Source organism: Pholcus phalangioides, unplaced genomic scaffold (assembly GCF_987345545.1).
Source record: "Pholcus phalangioides strain wild (caught in Gottingen) unplaced genomic scaffold, Ppha-v1.0 ptg000017l_1, whole genome shotgun sequence".
In the NCBI taxonomy this organism is placed as follows: Eukaryota; Metazoa; Arthropoda; class Arachnida; order Araneae; family Pholcidae; genus Pholcus; species Pholcus phalangioides.
In genome coordinates, this window is record NW_028301610.1 from 18,786,413 (window position 1) to 18,809,728 (window position 23,316).

The window sequence follows — 23,316 nt, forward strand, 5'->3', positions numbered from 1 at the left end:
AGGGTCGCAACTAGCAGTGCCGTCTTAATGAATGGGCCCTACCCAGTCATGACCCGGGGGCCTCAAGAGCTTGGGTAGGAAAAGCTCGTAAAAGTGAGATCTGGCTAAAATTATCTGGAGTGAGAGTGTAAATTAGGGGGGGGGGCTACAGAAAAATCCCTTTGTCCGGGGGCCTACGATGGTCTTAAGACGAAGCTGGCAACAAGAGAGAGGGGGTACTTATTTATTTTATTTATTTATTCAATATTGTTTGGCCGAGGCCTATACAAGAGGGGATGCGGAAGTTATGAATGGTGAAAATGACGAATCAGGAGAATCCGGGTATCAGGAGGATCTTGTGCCCCGGACGCTGAACTGGGGGGGGGGCAATGAATTCACCCTTTAACTGCTCCTTCTACATTACACGGAACGCCGTTTTAACACATGGGTCCACCCGGGCACGGCCAGGGGTCATCAAGAGGTCTCACAAAACCAAGGTCTGGTTGAAATTTTCGAGAGTAAGCATGTAAATTTGTCAGTAGGGCCCCATGAAACTCTTAAAACGGCCCTGTTAGGGAAGGGGACTGAGCGGGATGTAGCCCAGGGTAGGGTAGAAACCAGAAAGAAACTAGAGCTAACTCAATTCCACACTAAAGTATTCCCAACTTATTATTTTCTAAATATTTTATTAAATAAGTAAAAATTGTGTCCTTCCCTTGCGCAGGGTCCCGTCGCCAACAAGACTTTTTTGTGGGTCCCTTTAAATTGATTTTATAGTAAATTAATTGTGTAAAAAAAATCAAAAGGGCGAGTCCTGTAAGCCAGTCGTTCTCAACCTGGGGTCATATGGGGCCCCCCCTCGTGGCCCTGAGATATTCTGAGAGGGCCACTGGTGAAAAAGATGTGAAAGGGAAGCCACAAGTGGTAATTAATTGGGGCCACAGAGGGCTGTGAAGAAACAGGCTTTCAAGTGAAGTATGTTGGGAAAAATGTGATTACTTTCAGAATTCAGCAGAGCTGTCTATAGAACCTGCACCAATGATTCTGAACCTTTAGGAGAGTGCGGGCCACTTCGTCAGTTTGACAACGTGTCGCGGGCCACTCAAGTGATCTGGGAAATGTGCTGTGGGTCACATAAGGGATCTTTAAATGTGGCGTGGGCCACTTGTGTGATCTGTAAATGCACCGTAGGTCGCTCAAGTGCTCAGCACCTAGGCTGCGGGAAACTAAAATGATCTGGAAATATGCCGCGGGTCCCTTAAGTAATCCGGAAATGTGCCGCTAGGTTAATTTTTTTTTTAAAAGTCGCTTTGAAGTCTCTGGCCACATCAGATGTCTCCGGGGGCCACATTTGGCACGCGGGCCATGGGTCGAGCATGTATGACCTGGACCATCTCACCGCATCGGGCCCACCCGGGGTCATCATGCCCGTAGAAGGTCTGTCTATATGATGAGATCTGGTACTATGATCTTCGCAAGAAAAAGTACGCAGATATATTAACTGTTACTTCATGTTGAATATGGGGGCCTCCAGAACACCACTCTTTGCCCGTGACGACCATGCATAAAACCCTTCAAGAAGGAAGCTCACTGAACACTAGCCCAGGGTGCCCTCGGTGTCATCTGATGTAGCCCGTGATAAATAACCAAGCCACTGAAATAGCCCACGAAAGATTATAAAACCACCCAAGTGACCCGCGGCACATTCCCACATTACTTCAGTGGCTCGTGGCACATTTCATTCAAGTTGCGCTCTTGGCGTATTAACAGATCACTTAAATTGTTTGCGACACATTTCCAGATGACTCAAGTAGACCATGGCACATTTTCAAATCACCCTATTGGCCCGCGGCACACTTTCAGAACAACCGAGTGAATTGAGAAACATTTTCAGATGACTAAAGGGGCCCGGAGCAGATAAATAATCCCTGGCTGTAAGCGAATCTGTACGGCCCATCACGGAACTCCGTTCGTTTGCGTCAAGTTTGCGTTTAAATCCATAGCTCAAGAGCCTCTGACTTCAAACGACCCATCTCGGCAGCCCCTACGAATCAAGTTTGGGTCGCGACCCGTAGGTTAAGAACCCCCTGCTCTGAAGTTTAGCGTTTTTAACAAAAAAAATGCTGGACAACTTAAAATATTGCAACTTCTATAAAGTTTCGGTTTCTGTATTGAAGATCGGAAACTGCCTACGTGTCTTGTGGGAATCGACCCATGGGCCCCGATTTTTAGACTGGACGTATAAAACAGTGTTTCTAAACTTTTTTCGTCCATATGGTCCCTTTTGAACCATATCTTCCCCCCCCCCCCCCGCCCCATCAAGGAGCGAGACCCTTTTTGCTTATTGAATTGCTTATTTTGAGCGGGTTGATAAATAATGAACAAAAATTTCATGTTCCCATGAGTAAGGTTGATTACTGATTCAGTAGGGGGCTCTATGCGGTTCCGTCTCACCCCCATTTTGGCCCTCGGGCAAAATGTTCTGAGACGTTGTCATGTAGACGTTCATAAGTTGCTATCTGAATGACCGCCCCACTCGAAAATGCCACTGTCACACCCAAAACAGGGAGTAAACGTTGGGCGGTACACAAAAGAGACATTGAGTGAGTGGGGTAAACTCCGTTTTTGTAACTCTTCCTTATTAAAGTACCAACTTCCTGGTAAGAAAAATTACTTATCAATCACTTTGGAAACACTGGTTTAGGCAAATATTAGAACAGCCTGGAACTCATCAACTCAAAAAAAAAATAGTAATTAAGAATCATAAAGAAATGTTGAAACATAGGCAACTCAAAACAAAAAAAAAAGAAATTAAAAGCATCTGAAGACATTAAAATGATTGGTACCAATTCTGATGATTCACGAGAGGATCAAAACATATGTGATCGTTATGAAGAAAAATTAAAAATCGACGAGCCTACTCCGACCCGAAATGAAAATCCTGCACTAGGCCGATATTCAACTCCTGCTTCTTGTATCCCACCAAAAACTTTTTCGTTTCCAAAAAACAAAGATAATAGGTGCTGCCAACATATGATTGGTTTCTAAGGTTCCGGTGGTTGCGCTATGACCAAAATAAGGATGCAGTATTATGTCATGATTGTACATCCGCTTTCGAAGAAAATAGGGATAAAGCAGGTATATAACTAAGTTTTATTCAAACAGGCTTTCAGAAAGACTTTGTCGTCACGAGACGAGTACATTTCACAGAGACTCGGTAGAATTGCCCGTGGCAAAAGAAAGAGGGATCACTCCGAGAGAACTCTTCCATCAGCAATCGAATTGAATCATCATCTTCAACCGCAGTGACATTTACAGTTGAGGGAAAAATGCGCAAAGATTACTTTGAAATCTTAGACATCATAATAATGGAAATTTCAGAAAGATTCAAGCACCCCGGAATGGAACAGTTGGTGAGATTGGAAACCATTTTGCTTAAAGCTATGCGAGGGACAAGCTATAATGAAAACGACCTCAGTGAAGCTTTGGGTGTGTTCAAGACCGATGTTGATTTGAGCAGGCTTTCAGCTCAGTTACCTCATCCACCAGCTCTGACCGAGAATGAACACAATCAAACGGTAGAAGATGTATTGCAAGCAATAAAAAATGCTTCACCACAAGTAGTTGTGTAGTACGTAAGTTGATGGATCAGGTGGTGATACTTTTGAGAATTTTTTTAACAGTGCCGGCATCGACAGCAACAGGGGAACGTTCTTTTAGTGCACTGCGCCGAATCAAAACACATTTGCGCAGCCATATGTCTCAAAAACGTCTGAACAATTTACTTCTGTTGCATATACATAAGGAAAAAACAACCTCGATTCCTTTGGAAAAAGTGATTAACGAATTTATTGGTCGGAATGCCGAAAGAGTGAAAACATTTGGTAGAAATTAATGACTTTTCTCTTTCGTATGTATCTTTGTATACTACACACATTTTTTAGAACTGATTATCTTTTATTCAAGTTCAATTAGTTACTTTAAACGAGCTCTGTTATTCAAGGCAAAATTTCGAATCGCGTAGCCAGACAGTTGCACTGCACGCCAAGTCCGTTCTTTAAATCTTGAGTGTACAATACTGTTAAATTAGCAGAAAATAGGTTGAATAATAACAAAATTCGAGGATTAAAATCATGTTAATCGCAGCTTTGCATTTCCATACTCAGTAATATTATCCGAGTTGTTTTTTATGTGACATTGCAATTTCTCTTACAGTACCATTATGCAGTAAAATGTCCATTTAACAATACTGTAAAATATTCTACGAACCATGAAATAAACGTTATTATGGAGCAGCATAGGCGTACGCAGAATTTTCTCGAGGGGAGGGGGGTTTCAGATTTTTTTCCTGCTGGAGGAGTGGGGTTTACTTTTTTTCCAGCAAAATAACACTATAATCTTGGCTCGGAGGGGGGGGGGGGGGGTTATAACCCCAAAATCCCTCCCTTGCGTACGCCAATGTGGAGCAGGGATTCCAAAGTAAGTGCTGCAAGACAGCTTGGGAACAAGGTTATACTGAAAGTGTATTAATTCTGTCAGTGTGTCACTACTTCTTTAGAGCGTCATCAAAAAGTGTCTCTGTCAGAGGATTGGGCAACACCGCACTAAAGATGTTTCTAGTTTGATATTGACTGCGGGGGGGGGGGGGGAAGTGAAAAAATATCTTCATACACTTTGGATGCCACTAACGTAACAAGTTCGTGTAATTGGCACCAAAGCAGAATGTTTTGCAACAAGCCATCGGCTCAGGGCCGCAACTAGATAATTTGTTACCCGGGGCAAACCGGAATTTTGGCACCCCTTGCCATGTCGAAGCAGCAGTTAATTCGGCGCCCCTTCTGGTCTAGCTCCCGGGGCACCAGACCCACCTGCTCCCCCCCTAGTTGCGGCCCTGCATCGGCTAACAGGAAATGTTCTGCGGTAAAAACAACCATCTTCCAGATTATTCTGCAGTAGCACTGATTTTTCTGCGACGTAACTCCTTATCGCGTACTCTTAAACTTACAATTTTGCTAACATCTTTTAATGTGGCGTTGTTAGTACCATCAGGAAATGCATTCATGAGCAATTTATTTATGTCCAAATTTGTGAATTTTTGACTTGTCCAGGACCCCTTTGCACGCTAGCAAACACGCTAAAATAATTTCCGATCATTTTTTGCTGCCCTTCAAACATTATCTTTATACATACATTTTTTTACAAATACATTTTCAATTTTCGAAATACTTCAACGCGGGCAGCGGGGGGGGGGGGGGGTGGAAGAGAAGAGGGGGGGATCAGCCCCCCCCCTCCCCCCCGGTTGTGCCAGTGTGAGCACCCACGGGTCAAAAATACTTCCGACACCCCTGCATCTAACACAATGTTAGAGGGGAAAGAAGTGTTGCTTGTGGTTTCCCTTTCGAGCACAAAAAAATTACGACTTTTCCACTTGAAAAAGAATAAATTACCTACATTTCACGAAAAAGTTTTAAGGAAAAATATCAAAACTTAGCATTCATTCGTTAACATTGGAAAATTTCGCATTTATCGTGGTCTTTCGTAAATACGAAATTTTCGTATCTCTATAATTATATTATTTTCATAATTAATTTTTGCAGCGTCAACTATAAAGCGCCTACGAGTTAATTGACGAAATTGGGTCGAACCCATCTCCAGACACATTGAATGATTCGAGCCATTCTTAAGGCTTAAATTCGTGCATGTATACTGATGATGTAGATGTTATAGATTTTAATACATACTAATTATTAAGAAAAAATTCTATATTATAAAAGTGACGTTTTATCAAACTAATTTTAGTTTATAGTAATTTTTAGTTTAATACCAAATTACAATTTGTTTTTGGTTTTTTTGATTCGAATCCAAAAAATTGGTCTTTTTAATCCCATTTGGTTACTATACTATACGCTCCGAAAGATGGCGTTTTACAAACTTCAAATAACTGTCTTTCCGCAGCGAATTTTGCGCAAAACACCACATAGTAGATTATTTGCTGGTATGACCACGGTACAGTTCCATATCCCACAGAGGACCCTCGGCACATTTACAGATCATCGGTATCACATGATTAAGTTTACTAATACATGTATGTTTGCCTCCCCCCCAACTCTTCGAAAGTAATTTCTGGCTACGGTCCTGGGTTATGGGTACAGATAGCTGGGGAAAAAGCATTCAAGTTAATATTGTGGGAAGATGAATACTTTTATAATCCAGACAGTGATGCTCCGTGACGTCATCACGAGAAGAGAAAATTAGGGTTGCTCTAAGGTTGCTCTCTTCTTACCAACCGCTGACAATGGGTTAATTTCAATGCTAGTTGAAGGCTAAGAACTCAAAATTTCTCTTTAAGAAATCCATTGCGACCTACCCTCTAAGTCATATATGCTAAATCCATGAACCGCGGGCCGAATGTGGACCTCTGGGTTATCTGAAGTGGCCCGCCACCTCAAACCTAATTTTATAAAAATAAACTAGGCGGCGTATTTTTTTACGGATCGCATAAGTGACCCGTGGCACAATTCCAGAGCGGCCCCTGACGCATTTTCACATCGCTCAAGTATTCCCGTGGCACATTCACATATTATTTAGCCCTCACATCGGCAATCCCGAGATATCTCGTGAAACTTGATCTGGTTTATTTCAGTCACCCCCGAAATAGTTCGGCTTGTTAACACGCTTTTATTTCCAATGCGGCAGTTATAATGCGGATCAGGAAAATTTTAAAAACCGCTTAAAGGGTTGAGTGACCAGCGACACAGTTCCAGAACACTTAAGCAATCCGTGGCATATTTAGGGATCCGTTGAGTGACACCTAAGCGGCCCGCCGTGCAGTTCTACATCACTCAAGTTACCCGCGGCACATTCCCATGTTATTTAAGTGATCCGCGGCATGATTACGGATCACTTTAGTGACGAGCGGCACAGTTCCACAGCACTTAAGCCGACCGCGACACATTTCTAAAACACACTTAAACAGCCCTGACACATTTCCAGATCATTTGGAAGATCCTCGGAACATTTAGTGATCACCAAAGTTACTTTGTGGAGGGCTTATCAATAGGGCGAATGTTAGATCAGGTGTCCCACAGACTAGTGAAAGGTTTTTCTCGTTTTTGGGAAACCCAGTATGATGCCATAAGAATATTTCATATTTCTATAAAGGGTGGTTGATGCATCATTCAACCCCCCCCCCTTGTCATCGAAAGTCAGCAAACCCGAAACACCCTCCCACCTATGAATGCTGACGTAATACTTGAATGACCCCTAAAAATAATATCGAATAACTTCGATAGGTGATAATTTATTTTTATATTTGAGATATTGGGTTTTGTGGACACCGTAGAATCAAGATCCGATGTTTCTTAGGACCAGTGGTTCTCAAAGTGGGCGCGACGGCGGGGCCGTCTCAAGAGCACGCTGGGTCCCCCCGGGCAAAGTGATTTTTCTGAGGTCCCCTACTTGGTGAGACATGTTTGCTTTCGAAAATTTAAAATCAGATCTACTTTTTTACGATACCCCCTCTGCGCTTGAGGCCGTGCAGGGTGGGCCCATGTGTTACGACGGCACTGCGTCACAGTTCTTGGGCATCACAATGAGCCCAGAATGATATGACATACTACAGTCGAATCCCGTTTTAACGAGTACCGTTATAGCGAAAATCTCGTTTTAACGAACACTTTTCTAATCCCCCAGATAAGTTTATAAAGAGGCATTTTTAAATAACCTCGAATTCCGTTATAACGAAGTGATTTTTACGGTCTCTTGGAGTTCGTTATAAGGAGGGGGGGGGGGAATTCGACTGTACTATTACTAGATTGGCAACACCTCACCTGTAGACATCGGATGTGTGTTGAATTGCTCCCGTGTTTACATTTTATATTAATCGATAAAAAAGGGATATTTATGCTACTTAATTAGTATTAATTTTTTTATTCATCGGTCATTATCAATATGCCGATTTCTGCAGTTGAATTTAGATGCCGTGTTGATTATTTCTTTCATGTGCAGTATTTAATTATCCCGAAAATGCGTATATCTGTTAACCAACGAAGAGTCACATACAGGGGAAAAATCTGGAAGTGTTCTATATTTTGCTCTACCTACTTGCGGCAGCAGTATCTACGGCGTTACTCTTTCGTTCCGGTATCGAGCGAAATCCAGGACCTGTCACTCTGACGGAGAATGAAAGAACTCTGTCACTACAGGATTTTGGTTTCAAACCTCAAAGAACTTTGGTACGTACCCCGACTAGTGCACCTAATTCCACCTCCAAAAGGCCGCGGGTTTTGTCGTCACCTGACCTTTCGAATGGTGGTTGTTATTCGAAATATGAGTGCGAGAACTATTTCTTTGAAATTTTCTGTTATGTAATTCAAGTGCCGTTAATGATCTTAAATCTAAGTTTGATATTTTTGAAAAGAATTTTGCTCAAATAAAGTCAGATGTTGAAAACCTGAAAACAAGCAACACAAGTTTTTATTAGAACAAAACAAGGAGCTAGAGATCGCCACTCTTAAATAGAAACTGGTTGATCAGGAGCAATACTCACGGTCAAATAACCTGATTTTTTGCGGAATGGATGTCGACAAGAACTCCAGCTCTGGTGAATGTGAAGACAGACTCTCTCTCAAGGAATATTTGCGTGCAGTGAAAATCCCGAATCCCGCCTCTGTGGCATTTGACATTGTGCATGTTCTCCCGCATAGTGGTGATACGAATCATCCTGTTATTGCAAAATTTGTTAAGAGAACTGACAAAAATGAGGAACTAATGACCCATCAGTAATAAGTAATCCAGCAGAGGAAAATTTCAGTGATGCAGCGCAACGCATAAAAATTAGTGAAGATTTCTGTCGTGTATTTAAAATAATCCGAGAGCAGTTAAAACCAATTATGAGGGTGGCCATATTTAAAGGTAAGAAAGCAAGATTGCTGAAAGATTGCGTAGTTATAGAAGGTATGCGATTTAGATTCGAATACTTCAATTTCAACCAATGGTCATGATGATTTTTTGAGAACATGAATCAATGATTTACCTGCGAATAATAGACTAACGAATAAGACCTGAAAATGTGGTCGAGAACCCGTGAAATTAAAATTTCATGTAAATGAATTTTCCAAATATTCTGAGAAACTAAACCTTTCAGTGTATTACAATGCAAAGTCTTTGCTAAATAGCTTTTAACGCAGACTCGGGAATCTCTAATCACCATGGATCTAATTAGCTTGATGAAGTAATCTTTTGCGATCAGAATACTAATCTGTTTGAGAGTAATTTTGATTCCGATTTATTGCTTGCCTCAGTAGCGCAGTAGGCAGCGCGTCAGTCTCATAATCGCTCCTTGAGCAATCTGAAGGTCGTGAGTTCGATCCTCACCTGGGGCAGTAAAAAGTTTGTATTTTTGAAACATATGACAACCATATTTTTATGGGCATCTTTTTATCAGCCACCTCGTTGGGCATTTTGCCTGTTGTGGCGTTGTATTTGTATTTGTATAAATCGAAATGTTGATTTGTTGGCTTTATCTCAAAATGCGAATTTGAATTTTGTTGATGCGCACACTGATTTTGTCATTTGTAACAAATGCCGATTTAAATGTTGATGGTCTGAGTGTGCCGTGTCTTTAATATTAACAATAAAAATGTCAGTAGTATCGGGAGCGCTCCGCCGCCGGAAGTGACGTCACACTTCCGGTGTTGAGATATAGTACGAGGTGTCTTATCGCACTTCCGGTGTCTTATCTCTTTTCCGGTGTTAATTGGCAACAGTTGTTAATTAAATGACTTCCGGTGTCTTATCGCTACAGAATGACGACATCCGGTGTTTATTAAGTGACATCTGTTGTTAATTATCCGACTTCCGGTGTCTTATCGCTATTGGCTGTTGCTGCCTTATCGCTATTGACCTCCAATGTCTTATCGCTATCGACTTCCGATGTTTATTAAGTGACATATGTTTTCTATTAAGATACTTCCGGTGGTGAGATATAGTACGAGGTGTCTTATCGCACTTCTGGTGTTTATGAAGTGACCTCTGTTGTGTATTAGGTGACCTCCGTTGCTTATCTCTACAGAATGCCGACATCCGGTCATTAAGTGACATCTGCTTTCGATTAAGAGACATCCGGTGTCTTATCGCTATCGACTTCCGATGTTTATTAAGTGACATATGTTTTCTATTAAGATACTTCCGGTGGTGAGATATAGTACGAGGTGTCTTATCGCACTTCTGGTGTTTATGAAGTGACCTCTGTTGTGTATTAGGTGACCTCCGTTGCTTATCTCTACAGAATGCCGACATCCGGTCATTAAGTGACATCTGCTTTCGATTAAGAGACATCCGGTGTCTTATCGCTATCGACTTCCGATGTTTATTAAGTGACATATGTTTTCTATTAAGATACTTCCGGTGGTGAGATATAGTACGAGGTGTCTTATCGCACTTCTGGTGTTTATTAAGTGACCTCTGTTGTGTATTAGGTGACCTCCGTTGCTTATCTCTACAGAATGCCGACATCCGGTCATCAAGTGACATCTGCTTTCGATTAAGAGACATCCGGTGTCTTATCTCTACAGAATGACGACATCCGGTGTTTATTAAGTGACATCTGTTGTTCATTAAACGACTTGCGGTGCGTTATCGCTATTGCCTACTGCTACCTTGTCGCTATAAACTTCCGGGGGATCGGTCGTCATTTTTCTTTTCATTCTCAGTACAGAGGGTTCCATTATGCAACAGGAGACGGGTAGCGCTGTGACGGCCCAGAGAAAATTTTTTAGCCGTGAAGAGACCGGGAAAGCGTTGATCGGGATCATCGTTGTGTCCGTGATTATCACGTTATCTAGCCTTGCATTGAATGTGTACGACGACCCCAGCTTCAAATTTAGAGGAAACTGTTCTCGTTCCCAACCTCTTGGTGATGGTGTTTTTTTCACGAAATGTAATGCAATTTATGACATTCGTGTTTTTGTCAATAACACACCGACGATAAAAGGAATTAATTTAAATTCCAGACAAATGTATAAACTTATCGAGCATGCTATCGATATCTTGATATGAATAAATATTTGAACTGTATAAACTTGTAGTCTGTCTCATTTTTTGAACTACGCGTGAAATTTATTCACATGACATTTTAATAAAAAAAACTTCAAACGACAGAAATAAAAGACAACAAAATGTATCGGCAAAATCTCTTTATTACTTTTTGAAAAACATTCGTACAGCAAAATGTTTTTTCACATACTGATACACAGCAAAATCATTTCCTTTTCTGTTTAGTTTCTTAACAATACTTTCTAAACTTACATTTCTACTTCTCTGTATCAAGAAGAACACAGCATACTGTCCACATACATTGGAGGTAGGTGATTGTAGAGGAGTCCAGTTCCATAAAATGTTTTTATATCTTCTTGTAAATGATGCAATTTCTTTTCCGTAAGTCTCTGGTTTCTGTCCGTAAGAATCGAAAAATTCCAAGGTGTTCTTATCCGGAATGTTGATTGCCATCCAGTGAGAACCAGGTTCTGTATGCTTATCTGCGTTCACAACTAAAGACGCCGGATAAGTTTGAATATGCACAGGTAACATGTCACATGGAAACACGCCGATGAAATATGGTGTTTCCCGCTCTAAAATTGTTTTTATTTGAGACGAATACATATTTTAACTGCTGAAATCATGGAGGATGTTTCGTGCCTGATTTATTTCTACGACGTTGTCGAACTCCAGGTAGACAATGACAGAGACTGGTTGGACAAGCGGGGCTTTAAACTTTGTTTCCAGTCGTAGGTTGCCGTGCCTGATCAGATTGAAATGATCACCTTGGCAGAGATCGGCGCTGAGATCAAAGGCGTAGATAGCGTACCCCAATGGGAACTCACTTCGAGAGATGTCTATACCCCTGTCTTGGCATGCTTTTTCAGTACCTAAAAACAAACTATGATACGCTCTGACATATAAGCCTTGATCATACTGGGGCTCTAGAGGCTTGAAAGGTACTGGCTGTCCGTCAGTATACGCGGCTATGAAGTTAAGATCGTAATGTTTAAACTCGAACGGCGATTTGCTATACGATCCCGAAAAAGCGTCGTTGTCTACTAAAGCGACTACCACTCTCTTGGGTAATTGTCCAACGACGACACTGTCTTGAACCCACGACATGCTACCCTGATGTAGCGAGTAAACTTTACATATTACTCTGTCTATCGGATACTTGGCTGGAGTATGGCTCAGAGCTTTCGCATGTCCCACAAGCACACCAGGAGACACTTTGACATGTCTTATGTATAAACAGGCGTCACGGAGAATGACTTTGAAGTTTGCATCTTTGTCTGGTGAAAGGAGACAGAATTCTGACTTGCTACGTATTATTTTTATTCTTAGAGAGACAAGATTCAGTAGGAGTCGCTGTTGACAAAATATGTCTCCGTGAATAGTACCCATCATGTCGACGGTCTTACTTTCTTCGATGAACGCTGCTCGTTGTATTAGACCTTCGTTGGGATCCTCTGACTTCGGGTCCACATCACTCATTTTTCCGGCAGTGTCTTTGTAAAAGAGTTCTGTAGTCAGTTGGCTGGTTTTGCTTTCGTTTCCGTGATTCTGGAGTTTTTCTATCATAGCTCGGTAGGGGTACGTGTTACTGGAAGATGATATCAGACGGTCATTCAGGGAAACATCAACTTGGGAAAACATGGATTGCAAGAATAGGTTCACAGGGGCGACTTTACTCTCTTTATCCAGAAAAGTTCCATCGCCTTTCACGACCTTAGCTCTCACATGAATTAACGTTTGAGAGAGATCCAGATACTCGACACCACTTCCGCCAATGTTAAATTCCAGTGGGCCACCATCAGAGACGTTTGAAATTGGGTAATAGGTAACCCATTTTCCACTTTCTATGGTAGTCTGTGTTCCAGGTAGAGTGAAAAGGTTGAGTTCAGATTTTGCCAGTTGAGGAGAATCCTTCAAGAGAAAAGCCATCACGGATCGAAAATATCGTGTGTGTTCACGCTGGGTCGTTTGGCTAAAATGATGCGTTTCACCTTCTTACGTTTCCTTTTATGTCCCGCTCCAAACATGGACCGAGTCTTGGCCACTGCTTTCTCCGTCAGTATCTTTCCAGCTTCACCCATTCTTCTTTTCGCTGCTTTTTTGACGTTTTCCCCTTTCATTACGTCATCAACAATATCAGCGCCGGAGCGTAAAATCTGTTTGCCAACAGTTTTAGCTCCTTTTTTTAGAAAAGGTAAGGCTACTCTAAAAAGACTGCCGAATATGTTTCCTAGTCCATATCCTCTCTGCATTACAACGCCCGAATAATACGGCAGGCCTTGGCCGGCTTGTTGGACATAATAGTCTTCAAACTGTTCAGTGCAACAATGGTATGGAACCTTCATCTTTCGCATCTAGTTCGTAAATGATAATAGGTCGATAAGACCGGTGTTTTTATAAGAGTTGTCTCATGCGGAAGTGAAGAATCAGAATCGATTTTCCTCTACTGAAAGGTATGTGATTTCCCGAACTGTCTCGAATTTCTATCTCTATAGTCTGGAATTCTTTTCGAGCAATAGGGAGATAGTGAGGTCTATCATAATGAGAGCTTATAACCTCGTTATCTTTTCCTTTCACGCGAACGACTCTCAGTAGTGGAGCTTGCACATCTCCCACAACCTGAGGCTGCACGATATCTGAATAGACGTACAAAACTGGAAAAAACACGTTTGTGTCAGCAACGTAAGGACTTTCGGTAGTTTCTTCGATCAGCAATGGTTCAAATCCCAGCAGCTCCGCAATGCCAGTTTTTAACAAAAGTTTTGCACCATCTTTTAGAGTTATTTTCACTTTTCTCGTGTTTTCATTGTAATTAAACACTATTTTGTTTCTTAAAGCCGGTATCTTCATACCGTTCAAGAGATCGGGAACTGTCTCGTAATATCCGACTGGAACGTTTCTTCCATGTAGTTTGTCATCACCCAGATCGAATCCGAACAGATTATTTTTTTCGGTTATGTTGTACCACGTGTGAGAATAAACAATCTCCGAAAGTGCACACTCCCATTCACCAGTCAAGCTTATTGGAAATGGCAGTCTTGTGACAAAATGGGATATAGTGTTTTCAGGATAGTATGATCCTGAACTATCGCTGGGGAGTGTTACATAGAACGACATCTTGTTGAATGACTGATAAATGCGCAAACACTGTCATTTATATACGCTTGAGATGATTCACCCATGCGTTGAACTTGCTGTCGTAGCCTTTAAATTTTACGTAATACTCCATTCTACCTCTCAATTTGCGTCTTTTTAGAATTTTTTCTACTTGATAATATTCGCTCGGCTTCACCTTCTGCAATTCAGATTCGTAAAAAGTACCCTGGACAATCTCACCGTCAGAGTCGCTTATCCTGTACACTGGAGGTAAGCGCTCGAGTCTCTCTTTAATAGTGAAAATCTCTCGAGTCCAATTATGTTCATATCCTTTCTCGAAAACCATTTTGACGCGACTTATGCGGACCGTATCTCCAATGTCAAACTTGAACTTTGTCTTCACGGGTCTCAAGATATCCTTATACAGTTCATTCCAAACGACCGATTGATTCTCTTCGGTAACAAGAACGGGTTTAGTCTTTATACTGCGGTGCCACGTGTTGTTGTAACTATGTAACAGATCGCTTAATACGTCTATGTATTTGTGCGTATTATTATGTGTGAAATATTTAAACATTTTCTGTTTTAGAGTTCTGTTGAATCTCTCGACGACAGAGGCTTTTTTCTCGCTCTCTGTTGAAAAATGTGTGATATTCATCGATTTTAGATAAACTTGCAGAGTTTTATTTTTGAACTCTGTACCTTTATCAGTCTGCAAATACTTGCATACGCGGCCTCTGAAAATTTTTCTGAACGCTTCGGTAACTTCTTTTCCGGTTTTATCTTTCAAGGGTATGGCCCAAGCGAACTTTGATAAAACATCGATACAAGTAAGTAAGTACTTGATGCCTTTGTTTTCCTTCTTCAGAGCCTGCATGTCTACCAAATCGGCTTGAAATTGTTCGTTTATACCTCCCACTATCACTCGATTCCTCCTAAAATTCTTCCTCGATGGCTTGTGCAATGTATATGCTTCGTTACCCTGCAATATTTCTTTGACATCTTTCAAAGTTACGTTTTTACCGACTTCTCTCTGTCGCCTGTGAAACGCGTTGATTCCGCCAAAACTGGCCGGTTCGGAGGGACTTGTATATTTGTCCATATTTTTTCAAAATCGGATATTCTCTTCCTAAATCTTATCGCATCCTCGAGCCAAAACCCTCTTCTATCCTCGCCTCCAACTACGAATATTGATACGTTATCGCTAAAACACACCTGTTTCTTAGCTCTGTTCATTAGCAAATGAGAGTATAATTATATCGTGTGAGAATATATACTAGAAAAAAAAATAACACAGGTTTCTAAATTTTCACATTTTTATTGTATTATAGTTACAAGCATAACCATTGAGGAGACATTATTTGTTCAACGGAATTTTTAAATGCTTCGTTTCCTCTAGGTACTTTTCCAAATTTCTTCTTTCTCAGATTATGTCGTGTTAGTTCCACGATATTTGTTCCCGGGACAACAACGCCATCTTGAACAAGTTCGCCATCCTCATTCCAAAACAGCTGTCTATTGTTCATTTTCATGGTGTCAACCAGTTCTCTAGCTCTTTTCTTCTGACTCGGAGCGACTTTTCGTATGATCATGTTCTCAAAATCGGGTCTTATATCTTCTTTCTTTTCCCCTAAAATTTTAGTATCCACATTTTCGGCGAGCGCTAGGTACCTTTGCAATACCTGCAAATACTGTTTCGCTTTTTCATCATCTCTCAGACCTTTCTTCTTGAGAACAGTGCTGATATCACCATCTAACTTGCTTAGCTGTTGTTCTACAGCGTTCAAATGTCTATCTGCCGGAACGATGACGTATTTTTTAGCGTGCTCCATTTATGAGGGAGGAGATAACGGATATAGCTGCTGGTAAAAGTAGACTGAGAAAACCGTTACCTCTCTGGACTAAAATACGCCGTTTTTTATATAGTGGGAGATTCTTCTTAGACAGATTTCTCAGACTCCTCTTGTGACGACTGAGCTTAGCTTTCTGAGTTTTCGTGACAGGAACGTTACCTTTTAACACGTTAAGACACACTTCGCAGAGGGCCCGTATAACACTGTTGCTACTTTTCTTTATCAATTCAGTGCGCTTTCTGCCTCTACAGCAGGTTAGCTCTTTAAGAGTTTCTAAATTTTGTTGTGCATACCTCGACATCTTGATCCTCACTGACAGTCGAAACCTCTTTCTCGTATATACATAGCGTATTTGACGGCCTTGATCAGTGCGCAATGGGGATGATTAAAGCCGTGTTTGAAACAGTGGACTTTAGGATTTGGTAAAGAGGGGGATTGAGGATAACCGATGAGATCGTAACAAGGCTTCCCCATCATCCGCTGTATGAACTTGCACTTATCTTGACCTTTGCAGTAAATAACAGAATACGAATCCGATAACAATGAAAGAATACCGGAAAGTTTGTCATAAGGTATGTCGCCGTCTCTCCAAGAAATATGATGTAGCTTAGACATTACCCATGTAGCAGACGCTCTTTCTTTACTGCTCAGTTCGGACCATTCATAAGGTGGCTGGAAAGTATAGGCCCCGTAACTACTACCAACTAACGAAAAGTAAGCCAGTTCCTTAACTATAAATCCTCTCGAACCACATTGGAAACCTTCAAAGTCTATGACAAGACCCCCTTCCATGATGTGACCACTTTGGCTGCTCGACACGAAATGAATTTATCTGGGTTGGTAAGCGTAATATGTATCATCCTGGAAAAAACCGGTTCTCAGTCTTAATTGTTCTTCCGTATTCGGTTTCAAGTCTATCAACAGGTAGCCGTAAGCGGGTTTGCAGGCATCATTAAAAACCTCTTGAAAAAATGCTTGTCTACCCGGATACATCTGCCTAGCTAAATGTTGAACTTGGCTTCTATCTCTCGGATTTTTGAACAAGACCAGATAATGTGCATTCAAAGATATTTCTCGCATCTGACTACCTTTATGAAAGAAATTTTGAACGATGAATATCACAGAAAGGTTTCTGTGGTGGCTTCCGCGAATAAACAAATTAGTTAATCGCCTGTCATTGCCTAGCTCTGACATCAGATCATCGATAACGAATAGCGTTCGTGAACCGATGTAAGACTCGTAATCTGTAGGTAAACCTTCTACGAATTTGACACCTGAAATCTGTTCATAAAACGATTGATAAATACCATAGAACCAGACAATTTCCGTAGGAAATGGATCAATCATTTTTTCGGCTATGAGTCTCGAAACAAAACGGGTTTTTCCCGAAGAAGTCGGTCCAGACACTATACATCCAAAAGGATGTTTAAGCTTCAACTCCTCCATCGTAAATGACAGATATTTCTGTTTGCATAACATTAAATACCAAAATAACACAAGAACGAGAGAAAAAAATCTATAACAAACAATAAAAAATTTATTCATTAGAGTAGAGGTCTTCGCCGTTATTGCGATAATCAGAAAAAAATTTGTACCCATAAGGTAATGTTGTAAAATCAGGCAGAAGAACCCTCTTGTCATATACGATGCCGTATTTCTTCTCTTCTACTCGGGTTGTGACACGCCTCCTTTTCACCTCTCTTGTAATTTTGTATTTGTCTTGAATGACAACCTTCGTGGAGAAATCCATTGACTGTACTAGAGCCTTCATAGTGTCGAAGTTGAGAACTTCCGAATTCTTGAAGTTTAGGGTGAAGCCGCGAATCTTGCAGTACGTTTTACCGTCAGATCTCCTGTAGGCATAGTTTTTGGCTCCACCTGTTGTTATAAAATTAATAAGAATAAATTTTCCGTTGATAAAATAATGAGAATTTTCGTTGAAAAATAATAAATTGAAAAAGGTACCTGACACAAATTCGGTAATCACATGACCATCGAGCTCGTCTGTAAACTGTCCCAGGAAATCTCCCAATGGCGGGTCATTTGCACCATCGCTAGCATAGATGATTCTGAAATAATAGAAAAATCAAATATAAAAGAAAAATCAAATAAAATGAATGTTCACATGTTATCATAAATGTCTCGTGTCCCGCCCCTAGAGGAATGCACGTAAAGAAATGCTCACGTAAAATTAGTTTCATAAAAATTTATAGATACTTACGAGTCCGTGTCAAAATACAACAAGGCATCGCCTAGTTTCTCCATCTCCGAGTATAGCTTCAAGCGAGCCCACGCTGTTGTAAAGGCAGCCAGGAAAACATTGGTCCTGTCGGTCTGGGGTATGAAATCCGACTTGTACTGCCATTCAACTGCAGCAACGTTCTCAGTTGGCAGATACAAGTCCTTGACCTGCAAAAACAAAAATATTTTTTTAGTTTGATGAAATCAAATGTGAACATGTTAAATATTTTATGAAGAATCATAGCACATAATAATTATTAAAAAAGTACCTCTATCGCAGGATCATTCATCATCTTATAAAAATCGGAGGCTTTAGTCAAGTACGACAACTGCGACTTATTCTCCTGCATACCCCAGCGACCCCAGAAGCTGAAAAAAAAGAATAGTTTGTTTTACTCTATCTTAAAAAAGCAGAATATTTAAAAAATACATAAAGATGTTGAAAAATTGATAGCTACCTATTCAGACATAGCTTCGCCACCTGTCGACGTCCGGGGTTAATGTTAATGTTTCCTGGCTCCAACTGGATTCCTTCAACCTGGTCATATTGCTTCACGTATGAGTTTTTCTCCTCATTTGTGACGCAGTCAGACGGCCAACCCGAGGACTCCTGCTTGATTTTCAGGAAGGCGTTTATGTAGGGGGCAAAAAGACCTTCCCGAGATTCTTCGAAATGATAAACCTACAAAAGAAGTTAAAACATATGACTACACAATATATTGCTAGAGTAATAAAGTGATGAGATTAAAGTGATGAGATTAAAAAAATACCTCGTAAATTTTCATCACGACGTAACCTTTTTCAACTGCCTTCTTGAGCTCTTCTGTAACCCATGTTCCCGTAATACACCTTTCCTCGTCGTTGTGGTGGCATTCGTTAGACAGTGTTTCCACACACGAACGGCATAGGGGAAAAGTCAGCTTTCCGCCGGATCTAGAAAAAATGAAACTCATTAGTACCTGTTATAATAATATGTGAAAACAAATAATAAGAAAAAAATCATTCCATTTACCTGTATGGGAGTACGGGCAGATATAATCCTCTTGGTGGCTGTACTTTGCACTTTATGATACCAAAATACGACCCCAGCTCCCCAAAGTTCTCCGTAATAATCCGGGGGTGGCCAACCGGATATCTGCAAATGAAAGGAAAATTCATTTAAAAACATTTCATACATGTGATGGTCATAATAACTTATAAATAATATTTAAAGTACTTACCTGCAGTATTTATTGACCCACGGGTATAATGACGTGAAGTCAATGTATTTTGCTGTTCCTTGGTAGAACAGCTTGGTGGCGTTGGTTCTACCACCATAAAATGCATCTCTGGGTGCCAACCTGTCGACATAGTGGAAATCCAACAAGAAACTTTTCAGACCCCCGTCCGTTTTCTTCATGGCATTGAAGTCATGCTCCCACATGACTTCAAGCCTGTATCCGCCTTGACGGATTTTCTGCTCTTGTTCTGATGTTTTCTTGTGGAGTTCCCACATGTATGTCTGCGTGCTGGGATTCACCAGGTCCCTATCGAAGCACTGCGGGCAACCGTGCCAATAGCATCCTGAAAAGAAAAAAAAAGAAACATGAAACATGAAAAAAAATAATAATTAGAGAAAAAAGTTTTGAAAATAAAATCTGCAAAGTAATTACCGTGAAACAGATACACCGTGTTTGTTTCGGTACAGAAACCGTCCACGCTGAGACCAAGCACTCTTTTTTCTCCAGTCCCGTTTCTGGAATGGTGAATTTTTAGGTTGTTCTTCTCACCCAGGTATGACAACCATTCGATACTAAGGCGGCTGCTGTTGGTTTGATTCACGTAACCGTTGACGGGCACCATCCCAATTGACCCCACCTCAATGTACTTCGACCTGTACGTTGCCATACAGGCCGAGGCTATGGTGAGGTATTGGAATGGGTCGACACCGGTTAGCTCCAGGAATTCCTCACGAAACTGCAAGCAGCACCGTCGAAGAATATCGACGTCTGACCTAAAAAAATAAAAAATTTTAAGTACAGTGAAGAAATAATAGAACAATAAATAAAACATATTATAATATAGAAAAGGACTTACTTGCAGTATTCGTACATTTCGTGTTTGAACACGAATTTCCCGTTTTTTCTCTGCTCATACCAGCCATCGAATTTCACCTTCATATCGGCGCTGAATGTTTCCGGGTTATAGAAAGCTTTCTCCGGAAGGGCTCCATCGTAATCCTGATTTTCTGGTCTGTTGAAGAGATGAGGAAAGAAACCTTTCTTCAACTCCTCTAGACCGAAAGTCTTTGGCAGTTTGGCCAAAGCCATCGGGAGAAAGTTGAGGCTGTCTATAACCCGGATTTTTAGGGAGTCCAGCCGCAAAGCCATAATCTTTGATCCGCACGGCACAACTGAAGGTTTTACTCCTTGCTCTAGGAGATATCTACAAAGAAAAAAAACAATACATATAAAAAACAGTAACATGGTATTTATGTAAACATTTTCGAATAGTGTAAAAAACTTACTTGAGCAGGAACTGGCCATCAAAGCCCTTCATGTTGTGGGCGATTGCGGTGTATCCTCTGTGTTCCTTGCGGAACAGCCATGCACAGAAGTCGTTGATGGTGTCGTAGCCACTGAAGACCGTCTCTTGGCCGTCCGCATATTGAGCAACTGCAAAGTTGACAATATGCTCCCCCGTTGACTGGTCTGTCTCAAAATCGAAGAAGATGAGCTTGTCGGTGGGGGCCTTCACCGTCTTCTTCTTGAGAGAGCATAGATGTCGTTCTTCATGATGGAAAACTTTGCAGTTGCTGCAATATTTTTCTCCGCAGACGTGTTTTCCTCGAGGCCGCTCTTTTTCCACGAGAAACTTCTTGCAGGACGGGCACTCGTAGAATTGTTGGCAGAAAGTTTTGCTCTTGCCTTCAAGACTATTGTGTCTTGCGTAGCAGTCGACGGACCTGCAAGTCCTGTGGCAATCCCTGCATAATTGTGGGTGGACGAAGATGCATTCATCGCTGAAGCAGGTGTTGCATCTCGTAGCGCATTTGTGTCTCTGGATATTATTGTAAGCTTTGTCACAGTCCGGACAGTAGAAATTTGATGCGTGAAAGCCCTTGGGAGATGTTATTAGGTCGTAGTGCCCACCATGAAGCAACAAAAATATTTTTTTGTCCTTCTTGGCCGTCTTGAACACCACCTACATAAAAAAGACATTAGTAAGAAATTATATAAGAATATATTACATTGAATAGTATAATATTAGTATAATTCTCGGTGATGATAAATTACCTGGTAAAATTCTTCGGAGGACTTGACGAATATTTGCACGTCCAGGACCTCGGCAAATTTGGCGATTGCATCAAAACCACAAGGACCTTCAGGTATTCCGGCCTCTCTATACAGCTCCAAAGCCATCTCCCTCTGTATATTCTTGCGCCCGTCTTTTACCGTCGAGAGCCTTGGATGCTTGTCTAGGATGGCTTTACCTATAACTATCGCCCTGGCACAACAGAGTCCGTCTTCGGGCGTACGTATAATTGACATCTTTGTCAACCGGTCAGACGATATATTGACGATCTTTTGTCGGCCCCCTCCCCGTGGTAATCTGACTGTGATAACGTCAAACCTCAGGGAAGGGTCGTCCAGTGGTATGGAGTTTTTACTCTGCAGCACTTTCATTATTACTGCCAGTAGCGACTCTATCGTGAGCGAAGCCACTGGAACAAGTGATGTAGAGATTGGCCGGTCCAAATTGTCGGATGTCATGACGATTCTGAAAAAGGAGAAAATAATCAATTATTCCAAATAATTCGTCACTTTGAATATCCAATCCCTAAATATCCAACAAATACATACCGTATTCGGTCCTCGGGGTGCAACCCGCTAGTTGCCTCGTCTATCAGTTGCCTCAACAACGCTCGCAAAAATGCCACAGCAGCTATTAAACGAGTTGACGGGTCCACCAACGCCTCCGTTCGTATTCGAGCTGTGAAGGTGATCTGTTCCGCATTAAAGCGGAAATTTTTCTTGCGGGACTTTTCTTGCAATACGTATGGCTTCGTGTTCTGTAAGAGAAAAAACGAAAATGAGTTTCATGGGGTAACAGTCAAGTAATCAGAAATAAACAAACTCTATTTCAAGAAAACTTACTGCATTTTGTCTCGATGTACCCTCGCCAGGGTCCCTTACTTGACCTATCTGATCCTCGGGTTCCTGTTAGAGAGAGAATAAATGTTAGAATATGTGAAGAGAGAAAACAAGTGTTTTTTGTATATAACAGTCAAATAATCAGTAATAAACATGTTCTATTTCAAGAAAACTTACAGTATTTTGTCTTGATGTACCCTCGCCAGGATCCCTTCCTTGACCTATCTGATCCACGGGGTCCTGTTAGAGAGAGAATAAATGTTAGAATATATATATGTACATATATGAGGAAGAAACTAATGAAAAAGAAAAAGCCATAAGACAACTGAAACTAACCTTCTCAGCTTGGTTCATATCTATTTCTTCCAAGAACGGGTTTTCGGTGAGTATCAGTTCTGCCTCGTCCATGGTAAAATCAGATCCAAACAGATTAGAATTCTAGAAAAAATACAGTATTATCATCAGTATAAAAATCAATGTAAAATACTAGGTGAATCTTTTAAATATATGAATTAAATAAAGTTACCTCGTCCCAATCGATACCATCAGGCAATGAATTGTTGTCAAAAACAGATTCCACGTCGAAAACATTCTGGAACAAAAACATAAATTTAATACGCTACATTAAAGCACGATATCTGCGCATTTAGAATTGATGAATATACAGGTACTTACATTACGATTTTCCATCTTGCTCCGAGTCGAAAAGAATGAGTAAGTCAATGAGAGAAAGCGAACAAGCTAGAACGGTGAAGAAAAATCTAATGGTATCTGTCTCGCACACACCGCGCTATTTATACGATGGTAGGTCCGGAAGTCACTTAATAACCAATAGAGATAAGACCGCGGTTGTCTCTTAATAGAGATAAGACACCGAAAGTCGCGTAATGAACAACAGATGTCACTTATTAAACACCGGAAGTCGGCATTCTGTAGAGATAAACAACGGAGGTCACCTA

General features: G+C 41.0%; 3 protein-coding genes and 1 non-coding gene across 4 annotated transcripts; 1 reads left to right on the plus strand and 3 right to left on the minus strand.

Moving 5' to 3' along the window:
• The first annotated feature begins 9,274 nt into the window (after positions 1 to 9,274).
• TRNAM-CAU (transfer RNA methionine (anticodon CAU)) lies at positions 9,275 to 9,362 on the plus strand. The gene is given in 2 exon segments: positions 9,275 to 9,311; positions 9,327 to 9,362. It is a non-coding gene; the product is annotated as a tRNA-Met (tRNA).
• Positions 9,363 to 11,643: 2,281 nt separating this feature from the next.
• Positions 11,644 to 12,963, minus strand: LOC149072486 (uncharacterized protein F54H12.2-like). Its single transcript, XM_089247206.1, has one exon. It carries the CDS (start codon positions 12,961 to 12,963, stop codon positions 11,644 to 11,646), a length of 1,320 nt encoding a protein of 439 aa, XP_089103332.1.
• Positions 12,964 to 17,520: 4,557 nt separating this feature from the next.
• LOC149072487 (uncharacterized) lies at positions 17,521 to 19,437 on the minus strand. Its single transcript, XM_089247207.1, has 7 exons — positions 19,237 to 19,437; positions 18,995 to 19,157; positions 18,683 to 18,906; positions 18,494 to 18,593; positions 18,205 to 18,392; positions 17,949 to 18,052; positions 17,521 to 17,861 (listed from the first exon to the last, which is right to left on the minus strand). The coding sequence occupies exons 1-7, from the start codon at positions 19,380 to 19,382 to the stop codon at positions 17,521 to 17,523; spliced, it is 1,266 nt and encodes a 421-aa protein (XP_089103333.1). The 5' UTR covers positions 19,383 to 19,437.
• A 286-nt stretch (positions 19,438 to 19,723) lies between these two features.
• Positions 19,724 to 21,982, minus strand: LOC149072488 (uncharacterized). Its single transcript, XM_089246882.1, has 4 exons — positions 21,500 to 21,982; positions 20,731 to 21,407; positions 20,301 to 20,648; positions 19,724 to 20,217 (listed from the first exon to the last, which is right to left on the minus strand). The coding sequence occupies exons 1-4, from the start codon at positions 21,974 to 21,976 to the stop codon at positions 19,740 to 19,742; spliced, it is 1,980 nt and encodes a 659-aa protein (XP_089103008.1). The 5' UTR covers positions 21,977 to 21,982; the 3' UTR covers positions 19,724 to 19,739.
• Positions 21,983 to 23,316: the final 1,334 nt, after the last annotated feature.